Source organism: Centroberyx affinis, unplaced genomic scaffold, assembly GCF_046629955.1.
Source record: "Centroberyx affinis isolate AG114_WGS23_722 - 3 ecotype Tasmania unplaced genomic scaffold, CSIRO-AGI_Caff_v1 ptg003229l_1, whole genome shotgun sequence".
Taxonomy (NCBI): Eukaryota; Metazoa; Chordata; class Actinopteri; order Beryciformes; family Berycidae; genus Centroberyx; species Centroberyx affinis.
The window spans coordinates 1-11,333 of NW_027281264.1; the positions used below are offsets into that span (position 1 = coordinate 1).

An 11,333-nucleotide genomic window follows, 5' to 3' on the forward strand; every position below is an offset into this window, starting at 1 on the left:
ACCAAGATTGGATGCAACTGGACGAGTTTTTTTACTTCCCATTCATTTGAATGAGAAAATAGACTGAAAACTGACACGTTGGTGAACAGATTCAACAACAGATCCTGCTGCTGTGATTTTCAACTCACTGGGTCCAATGTTTTAGAACATAATTTCACCAAATAGCATTTTTATTGATAGAAGAGAACATAGCGGAGGGATACCATTTAGGAGAGATAGTTCCTGTTTGGGAGACTGGATCTAGTTTTATTTTTAAATACTAATTTTAGTGTAAACCAAGAATAGAAATGCAAAATGAGGACAGGACCCAGGATGCTTTGTTCTCTTAAAGCAGGATCTGTTGTTGAATCTGTTCACCAACTTGTTAAATGTCAGTTTTCAGTCTATTTTCTGGCCTCATTCAAATGAATGGGAAGTAAAAATCTGAACGCTACAAACTTGTCCAGCTGCATCCAATCTTGGTGATTAGTTTATATTCTGGTTTTCATAGTCAAGAGCCAAATAACCCCCATGTTAAAACTAAGTGGAATATTGCTTTAACAAGTCTGCATTAATGTCTGGATAGATGTGCATTTTAAAGACTATTTGATGCAGATGTGTTTTCTAGTTATGTTTTTGCCATTGTCTTTTAAGAACTTGAATTGAAGCTAGTTCAGTTGGTATGGCCACACAGTGGACTTGACTTGATTTGAGTCTCCACCGGCTGTTTCCTTTCAGTGTATTCATTACCAGAGCAAAGTTACCCAAGGTACAAACAGTGTGTGTACTAGTGCAGTGCTGCCTACAGTGAAAGTATGTTTGGCTTCCTGAGATCTCTGCCTCAAACACTCAGACACACTCTCTCTCTCTCTGTGTGTGTGTGTATGTGTGTGTGTGTAGGCATCAATTATTGACCACTCACATGATGCTCAGTCCAATGTGTTTCTTTTAAGTACAGTATGTTACCAGAATGGCCAACCGCTTAATGTTTATGGGTGAATTCTATAGGGATTTTTTTTTTCTCACCTGTGCATTATTGTGCATTATGTAGGCTATTTCTGGGTTTTGTAGCCTATTTCTGGGTTTCTCAAGCCTAACGATACTCCCCCCCCCCCCCAAACTCACCGACGTGCAGGAGCAGGAGCGTCTGGAGCAGGGCGTGTCCCAGCAGCAGAGGGCCCAGGAGGCGGAGAGGCTGCTGGTGCTGGGGCGGGTCCGGCAGGCCGAGAACGACATCAGCACTCGCATCAGCAGCCTTTTAATGGACAACAACCGGTAGGGCAGGAGAGGACTTTTTTTGGGGGGGGGTTTTTGGTCGGCGTGTGACGTATTATATATTATATACCACGGCCGGAATGCTTCACCTTCAGTTCACCCTCTGAATGCGTCCCAGCTAATTGCGTGTGCGTATCCATCCGTCTCTCCAGGCAGAAGAAAAGCGCAGAGTTCCTCCAGGCCCTGGAGGCGGATCGGTGAGTGGACAGATAATCGATCCATATTAGAGCACTCCCATCCGAACCCATTACAGCTAAAGAGATTTGAGGCACTCCAAGATACGGCAGTACTCATCCGATTGCACTCCACTTAACAATCTGAGCCTAATGGAAAACAAGCATATATATATATATACTCTGTGTGTGTGTGTATATTCCTCTACTTTCTGCTTCTGCTACTACATTAGTTATGCCCCTACTTCAATGTGGTGAATAATGTAGTTCTAATTCTAAATTATGCATTGTCCAGAAAAAAAACACTTTTGATTTTTTTTCCCCCCCTTGTGATGCTTATGTTTTTATATTTTACCATGCCTTTTCATAGTGACAGTATTCCTCCCCACAGGATCCGTATGGAGCACCTGACTGCCATCACACAGGAAGAAGCCAATTCACTCAGGAAGAGAGAGGTGGCAGGTAAGCAGCCTGGGAGATTTAACTTGAGCTGTTTTATTTCAAATTCAAGTACATGCAGCACAACTTGTAATGGAACATCATACTCTGAGTCCTCGATGATTGAATTAAAGTAGATAGAAAAACTCCCCAAAATCAAATCCCAGTGTAAATATAGCATGTACATAAATGACAATAAACCTAAGTGTGTGGATTCAACAAGGAAACACACATAAAACAAACAGGCAACAGGCAGCTCAGATAGGAACATTGTCAAAAATGGATTGTCAGGATACTGGTGGATGGGGAACAAGGGAGACGAGGTGTTTACTGTCAGTTTTAAAGGGTCTCTGTGTAATATTTCAGCTTTATTGAAGTGTAATATGACTAGTAAATATCAGCAGAGGTTCCTGAATGGCAGTGAGTGAAACAAAGTGAGAATTCTGTGTTCATAAACACAGGGGCGGGCCGAGGCTGTGTGTTTTTGTTGTTGTTTTGAAGACCCTCCTACCACACCAAGGTCCATTCAAAAAGTCTGGCAATTTGTTTTTACTTGTTTATCGGCAAAACACACACAATCCAAAATATAATTTGAGACTTCATTACTAATCGGTAGGGTGTTCTGGTAAATTCGGCATGTATGTAATCCTTCAAATTGCTCGAAATATAACAGAAGTAGTGTTACTTTACACACAAAATAGCGACTCCTTACGTTCTATACATTCCAAAACTCCACAGACAACAGGAATCACGCTAACTTGGTAAAACCCCTCCCTTCCTCCTCTCTCTCTCTCTCTCTCTCTTTCTCTCTCTCTCTCTCTCTCTCTCTCTCTCTCTCTCTCTCTCTCTCTCTCTCTCTCTCTCTGTAGTGGCCATGCAGAAGATGCTGTCAGATAGCTGTGCGATGAACCTCCTCCAGGAGGCCAACGACTTCCGCAGACAGAGCCTGGTCTCCGAGGCCTGCAGGAGGTTGGACACACACACACACACACACACACACATACACACACACACACACCTCAAATCTTAGCTGGATGACGTTAATGTTGCAGAGCTGCGTGGAACTCGTTACGAAGTGGGCCGTCATAAACTCCTCTTCTTCTCTCCCCATGTCCTTATAACAGTCTGGAGAGTTTGGACAGGAGGTTCGATCAGGTGCTCTCCCTCCAAGTGTTAGACAAGTCCAAAGCCATCGCCCACATCTTGCAGGAGGTACGTGATCCATGGATGTGTCCTGTAAACCTGCGGTCTGGACACCTTCAGTGCATGACAATGAATTGAGGAAGAAAAATATTCCACTATAATAAAAAAAAAAAAATGAGTGCATGGTCACATCCCGACACTGTCGTCCACAGGAGGAAATGCAGAAAGCAGCGTTCCAGGCCCTGCAGCTGCAGAAGGACAGCGTGCACGGCTACATCCGCAACCAGGTCTGTGGGGTGGGGGGGGTAGCAGCCTAGTCAGTGGTTCACAGTTGTACTATGACACCGACTAACACTTGGAAAGCTAGAAATGCCCTCAGTTAAATTGTTCTTCAAAACTCCCTACTTCATATTGGGTGTTAATGATCACCATGTGTTTGTTTTCCATTGATTGAGTCTGATTGTGCCAATAAGACAGAGGGATTATAATAGCCAATATATTTCCATTGTCAAACTTCCGCTTTCTTGGACATTTAAAAGAATGAAAATAAGATGAAGACCCTTATATACATTATTCATAGCTAAAAATAAGTTTCTAAAAAGCACCACAAAGGGAAAAGTGTCACCAGAACCACGCTCATACACCAGCCGCCACAAGGGGGCAGCATCCATTTCCATCGCCTAACGCTTCCAGGAATAACCGATTCATCTACCTCCTCCACATTTGATATGCCTCTTTGATTTATTATTTAAAGAAGAATATTTATCCGCGGACAGAAGATCATTTTTATCAAATCATTCCCAACTCGTTCATGGCGACTTCCTGCTCAGCGGCTCATCTCCCTGGTCCCTGCTAGCTTCATGTTTCCTTTATCTCCATTGTCTCCAGATCAAGCTCATAGAAGGTGAATTAATGCAGCTGACTAAGCTGGAGGTTAAGAGACGCAATCTGGACGCTGAGAACCTGCAGGTGGGTGTCACCGCCTCCTCTCCTTCCCCTCCTTCCCTCGCCCCCTTCCCTTGGCTTGTTTTCTCCTCTTTTCTACTGGTTACTTTGCCTTTTCTTTGGCTCTCTCCATGTCACCGCACCATAGCAAACATTTCACATGACACAGAGGGTGGAGAAAATAACCTCAAGTAAAAGGATATTAAATGATATGAATCAAAGGTAGTGACTATAATAATAATAATAATGGGTGTCCTTGAAATATGTTCCCATCATGCCGATACAAAGCACTAAGAAATCCGATTTTCTTTAGCAAATATTCTTGATTTTCATTGAACATATTACTTCCAAATTAACTATTCATGCATCATGCTTCATTCTTCCCAGGCTGCATTACATCTACACATCACTATGATAGATCCTTTATTGTTCCTACTCAAATTATTTTACCTTTGTTTTGCTCATTACCATATCCAAATGAACAATATTAATAAACGCCTATAATAAGCACACAAACAGGCCATCAAACGAGTCACCAGTACCACTAAAGCCTGATTACAACAATAACAAGTTATTATGAGTTCAATGCAAATTTACAGAATGAGTTTCTCAGTTGTCTCTAATATAATCAATCAATCTAATATACCACCTGTCTTTCTTGTCTCTCTGCTGTAGCTGTCCAAATAAAGCAGAAATGCCTGAAAAAAAAAAATCTTTAAACAAATAAAACCAAAACCAACTAAGATTAGGGCCTGATGGCAAATTTTGATTTTTAATGTAGACTGTCGAGCCGTCAGGAGCTGTCTGTGGATCTGTGCTACACTTCAGTACATAGATCTGTCTAACACTGTAAAATTGGGCTCTAAATGGATGTAGTGTGATTCCTTTTGGTTCCAATTCAAAGTCTAACTGCTGTATTTCCAACTTGAAAGATGACGACCTTGACTTCCAGTATTGTGCATTCCATAATGTCTTTCACTTAACGGGTATTTTGACACTGTCCACTGGTCAGCATACATTGTCACTCTGCTTCAAATGTGAGTGTGTGTGTGTGTGTGTGTGTGTGTGTGTGTGTGCGCAGGAGGTCCTGGTGGAGCAGCGCTCGGCTCTCAGCGACATGTTGCAGCAGCTGCTGAAGCAGAAGGACCAGAGAGAGATGGAGCTTCGCCAGGTTCTGGTGAGGAGCCAACTGGTTTCGCTGGGCCTCAGTGGTGCCGCCTTGACCAACACGCTGTTCGTCTGTTTGTGGTAGCGATGCTGGCCTCAAGTCACCGTGAAGGCCGATACACATGATCACCAGCAAGATGGATCTGTGCTGTTTTGTTTTCCTGTAGTCCACTGAAAACTGCAATCTTCCAGCTTGCTGCTGGTTATGAGACATTTGGGCTGTAAATTGCTGTGAATGAATGTTGAAAGTCAGGGATTGAGATATTTTAAACAGACACAGTATGACCAAAACCTCTACTTGCTCCTCATGGTTTCTAAATCAGCTTAAAAGTGATAAATATCATCGGTTAATATAGTAAATGCGGTAAATATCATTGGTTGCATTTTTAGTCCCACCTTTCCTAATCCCAGTGAATGCACCACCCTCCCTCTCACTGTACATCTCATATGCTAGTGTCTGTCCAACATGTTCAACACTGTTTACAGTTTACATGCGGTCTCCTCTAGTGTGTGATTGGCTGTCAACTTGTCAATCAAAGCTCTGGTGTGAACAGAAAGGACACACCCACAGTTATCAAGTCAGGCGCTGGATGTAGTGAAAATGTGGCTGCATCAAACCAGTATTTTTGTGAAAATGAAGGCAAAGATGTTTTTAGTGAATTTATTGCACTTTCAAGCTGATTTGCCAACAGCACAAACTGAACTTAAAGTCACCAACATGGGTCAAAAACAGTATTGTGTGGCTTTGTTTTGATTTAAGCTCATTTAAGTTCATTGTGCAAATGTAGAACAATCTTTGACTAGTAGAAGCCTTTACAGCTTTCATTTGGAACAAGGAGGACAATGCAGAGTAGTTCATAATTGTGTATGTGTGTGTTCTCCAGGCGGAGATGGAGCTGAAGTCGGACTCGAACCAGCAGAACTACTGGATGATCCAGTACCAGAGGCTGCTGGACGCCAAGCCCCTCTCACTGCGCATGCAGGTAGAGGCAGTTCCCACCTTTACATTTCACTCAGGAGTCAATCTGCTGTTTTACTTTGCTCCAGTAAAAGAGAAGCTCACTATAGAGCCATCGTGTCCTTCACTACTCTCTGTGACTCATCATCATGTCACTCTCCTCATGAAGCTTTCCCTCTCGCCTGATCTTAGGAAGCAGGTGTGGAGAAAGAGTTGGTCAACCTGTTGTGTAAACTGTCCGCTCAGCACTACCTGCCCATTCTGGCTCACCATCGAGTGACGACAGAGGCCCTTCAGCACATGAACGCCTCCGACCTCAACAAGGTCCGTCTGCACTGACTCTGACCAATTTACATGTTGTTTATTGTACTGAATTAATTATTCATATCTGTATATTGCCTGCTTTCTTTTAAGATTGGTTTACTATTTGTGAATCTGCAAAAGAATGAATATTATGAATAGATGAATATGTAAATGAGCTGAAGACTGATGATAACTTCTGTTCCCAGCTGGGCATCAATGAGATGGGCGTCCAGAGAGCTCTTCTCAACTGGGCCAGGGAACACCGTCCTGAAGGTCCGTCCCACACACACTTTTCCAGGGCGTTTATAGTGTTTTGACATCAGTGTGGATGAATGTGGTTGCTTCACATGTGGCACTGTGACCTTTAGTTCACCTTCCCTTCATGCTCCACTAGGAACCTGTAAGGCGGCCCAGCGGGAGGAAGAGGAGGCCGCTCCCTCGGCTCCGTCCCCTCCGTCCCCTCCGTCGCCTCCCTACGCCTTGGCCGCCCAGACCCCCAGCCCGCCGCTCACCCCGGGGACCCCCGTCACCCCGGGGACCCCCGTCACCCCCTCGGCCCCCAGCCCCGTGGAGGGGCCGGGGAGCTCCGAGTGTGTGGTCTGCATGGAGACCGGGGTAAGACACACACTCCAAGCAGACATTAGACTTACACAAATATGGGTTTTGAAGGTGGAGACCAATACTGATGTTTTTGGACTGTAGCTGCCAGTAGCTGATATTTAGTGCTCATATTCAATGTCTTTAGATTTGACCGTTTACAGGCCAAAACATTCCAATCTTTCAGAATTTTATTCTTATCAGAGTGGAAAAGCCTCTGAAACGGCATTTAGATCAACATGGGACACTAAAACTCTCCACTGAAACCAGACTGATGAAATACTGTTGAGTAAAATACCAGAATGATTTCTCTGGTCAGCCAACTGATATAAGATAACCTCCATCATATCAGTACTTATTATCCTATATCAGATTTTTAATAATAGGCCAAAATATCAGCAAACTGATATATCAGTGTAACCTTAACACACACACACAAGCATATACACCAGAGGTTTGACCAAGTCAACTTTGCTCGAGTCTCAAGTCAGTCCCAAGTCTTGATGCACAAGTCTCAAGTCTAAATGTAGAACAGCAAGTCAAGTCAGAACAAATCAAGAGTCCAGTATCAATTTAATATCTTAAAGAAAACTAAATATCTAGGACTTTTCAATGCAATATGGTTTTAATAGGATAAAAACTTGGTAAGAGCATCATGAGTTTGATTTCTAGAATCAGATTCAACTTCAATAAATTCAGTCATTCCATACAAATTCAGAAAACAGAATTTAAATTCAGTCGTCTGCTGGAACAAATCTCATCACTTTCAATCTGAGTCATTTACACAAACACAAGATCTCAAGTCAAGACTTTAGAAACCTTTTCAAGTCATCAGAGTACAAGTCAGAGTCAAGTCCAACATGCACAAAGCCCTCTTGTCTCCAGTCTGACTGTCTGCTCTCTCTTCAGTCTCAGGTCATCTTCCTGCCCTGCGGCCACGTCTGCTGCTGTCAGATCTGCAGCGACGCCCTGCAGAACTGCCCTCTGTGCCGGAGCAACATCGCCCAGCGCGTCCGCCTCTACCACAACTAGAAATCCACTCTCCTTTTCATTATTTCTGCATGATCGTCCCGCTGCTGTGATCTCACCTAGTCGTCACGTATCGAAACAGCCCTTTTAACGGGTCCTTTTTCAGAGCTGAGCCACTTTCTCTCTATTAGCCAAACATGGTATTTTGCTGATTTATAAAGGAAAAGAAATATGTCGATAGAATTATTTTTTAATGGTTTGGGTTGTCACTGGCGTCCAGGAGACATTCGAGGTGATCCGCGCTGTTGTGTTTCGTTGATTGTTCTTTTTGTAAATATGATTTTTATTTGTATACCACATATTACGACCCAAAGGGATAATGTGGCACTGTTTGGTTCCAGATTGACTGTTTTATGCCTTAGTACACCGGCTTCATTGATGTGTGCCTTCTTCTGGAAATCTCCCTACATTTTAAAAAGCCTGTATTGTGTCTGTCTGTCTTGTCAGCCAAACTAAGGCTTATCAAACATGTATGTAGGTTTACTAAAACTCACTGATTGCCATGGCTCTCTGCTATCTAGCACGACTGTTTTTCATCACATCACTAATTTCTCCTCTCATGTTGTCGGTCCTCAACCCGTCTCTTACCCCGAATGCCAAAGGCTTCTTTCCTTTTCCAAAAGGTACCTGATGGAATCATTTATCTAGTGGAAGTTTGTGGGAACGATATATCAATCTATATCAAGGCTGGAACATCTTTTGATAACACACTCATTTGAATGCTACATGCTGTGCATATCTATGGACTAACCACATATTCAACTAACAATAATGCTGTTCTACTGTATCTCCATTCAAGTGCTCTTACTTCAATATCTTACTTGGCATGTTTCAGGAAATATTGAATATATACTGTTATGAAACTATGAAGTGTAAAAGAATCCACTCGTATAGAAATGTGAGAACATTTCACCTGAAGTGACAATGTGATGTCAGAATACGTGTTGTATCATTTTTCTGTTTTCATGTCGTCAGTGTAAATGTGTTCTGTTTGACAGTGAGCTGCTAAAGGTCTGCTGGAAAAGGACGGAAATGAACGCTTTCCAAACGTTTGTGAATTGCTCAAAGATTGTGGAAAAGCATGGAGATGATATTGTTGTTCAGTCCCAATACAAATATCCCGACAGAGACTTCAGCCATAGAGTGAGTGGCCTGTTTGATAGTTACTGCAGGTCATACTGAAACCGACCCGACACTCCAGACAAGAAATGAAGGTCTCGAACAAATGTGAAGGGAGAAATGTGTAGGAACCTAGGAGAAGATACAGTGATGTCATCTTGATGCATAGATTATCTTTGAAGCAGCTACTCTGCTGGTTTCAGATATTTGTCCCCCTCTGAAAAAAAAATGTCTGTCCTGCAGCAGTGAGTTCAATAGTGAGATGAGTTATTATAGTTTGTTCAGAAAAACATCATGTTATCAACCACGAAATACACGTCCCTACCACTCAAAATCCCTGTTTTCTCACATTTACATATTCCATATATTTTTGTGTGTGTGTATTTATGTTGTGTGCTCCATTTTGTTTGTCAACCTAAATAAAACCTTTGTTAAACTAGCCTGGTCTCTGTATCTCTTGAAGCTGTTTATTGCCACAGTGCAGACATATAGAGCAAGAGAACATGATGAGGCTTATGATGTCATCTATGAATAATAAACAGCTTTTCACATCAGGTTCTAAGGATTCATACAAACTACATCTCCTCAATCAAGAGCTACAGTTAATAAATCACACAATAATATAAATGTGTACTCTCAAGGCAAATAGGCAAGGTGACCATTACAGCATTTATCATTGACAGTAAACACACACTGATCCAGCATCTGATCACATTCAAGCTACATGAATCTACAAATAAGTGTTAAACTGCAGCAATACTACATTTATTCGACTACATGCCTTTCTTAAAACATGAAATTGTAAACATAGGATTTTTTTTTTTTTTTTGTCAAAGTATTATTTTATCATTTGTTAGAGATATGATGCCAAAAGAAAAGTGTGACATTTACACCTGAACTGTCGAGCCACACTTGCCAGCTTCATTTTAAGCCTATTTGCATGTCTACTAAATATAAACAAAGACACATATGGATTAGTACAACACCTAAAAGCCTATTACAGCTTCACTCATATATACAACCATCATTATCATTTACTACAATCACACACACACACACACTCCTAAACCTGATGACATAACACATTCTCAACATTAACACCCGTTTTGAATGTTATGGATAGATAACATCAGATGATGATGATAGATGCTGCTGTGATTAAGCGCTTGTCTCATGTTTAATAATTGCTCATTACATGCATTTGGATCACATGCTTTGAGTATGCAAATCATCGGATGACTTCATTTAGTATAGCCTACATGTAAAAAAAATACACAGAAAACGCACCAGTTGTCTGTCACATCTCAGTGTTCTGCTCACATCACAACTGCTGTCAATCATCCTTGACATCTAATACTATAATGACACCACTGATGCAAATGAAGCTTCTTTCCAAACCTGGAAGTTCAGCTGCTTTTTCATTCTGAGCTCCCTCCTCATCTCCACCTGGCCTTAATATCCTTCACTGTGCCTGAGGTAAAAAAAAAACACAGATGCACTAAACACTTTATCAACACTTTCAACCTGAAAGAGAAACAGAGAGAAACTTAACAAAGCTGTCTCTAGGTTATGCACAAGACATATTTGAGAGAGGGCCCACTCTCTCTATGCAGCTTGGTCCAAAACCTCATTTTGAACTCGTTCAGCATAAACATAGTGCATGGTAAGTAATGAAACTAACTTACCATATTCGTCCTGGGACTGACAGGAGACAACTGGGAATTGGAGATGGAAAGGGAGACAAAAAGAGACACGTAAAGAGATATTACACAGACAGAGAGAGAGAGCGAGAGAGAGAGAGAGAGAGAGAGAGAGAGAGAGAGAGAGAGAGAGAGTATGGTGAAATGTAGTTATCAGGCCAGATGTATTGAAGCAATTATCTGTCCAATTCTCTATCATCCCATCAAGAAGTTATGTCTATAATAAGCACAGTATGGATTTCTGATAATTAGTCTTGATAAAAAATTAAGGCTCATGAGAGTCCATATTCAATTCAACTCAACTCAGTTATATTCAGTTCAACTTTACTCACTCCACTTTACACAGTGCATTATCAAGGCGGGTCTAAATGTTACCAAATCACATTTTGCTGACTTGTGATCTGATGAGTCTGACCACCTCCGGTCTCACACATTCAGTCCTGCCCATTCTAATGGATCCTTTATGTTATGGATGATAAAAGTTGCACTGTTCACTCCAGTTTCCTC

The 11,333-nt window shown here is 41.8% G+C and overlaps 1 protein-coding gene across 1 annotated transcript; it reads left to right on the forward strand.

Annotated features, from left to right (window-relative positions):
• Nucleotides 1-1,071: 1,071 nt before the first annotated feature.
• lrsam1 (leucine rich repeat and sterile alpha motif containing 1) lies at nucleotides 1,072-9,557 on the forward strand (the record flags this gene model as incomplete). The annotated part of the gene is made up of 13 exons (XM_071538234.1): nucleotides 1,072-1,254; nucleotides 1,407-1,451; nucleotides 1,819-1,889; nucleotides 2,735-2,834; nucleotides 2,990-3,077; nucleotides 3,221-3,295; nucleotides 3,897-3,977; nucleotides 5,035-5,130; nucleotides 6,005-6,103; nucleotides 6,271-6,402; nucleotides 6,588-6,654; nucleotides 6,776-6,996; nucleotides 7,888-9,557. Coding segments are annotated over 13 exons (1,381 nt in total), but the record flags the coding sequence as incomplete, so codon positions are not given.
• Between the last annotated feature and the right edge of the window lie 1,776 nt (nucleotides 9,558-11,333).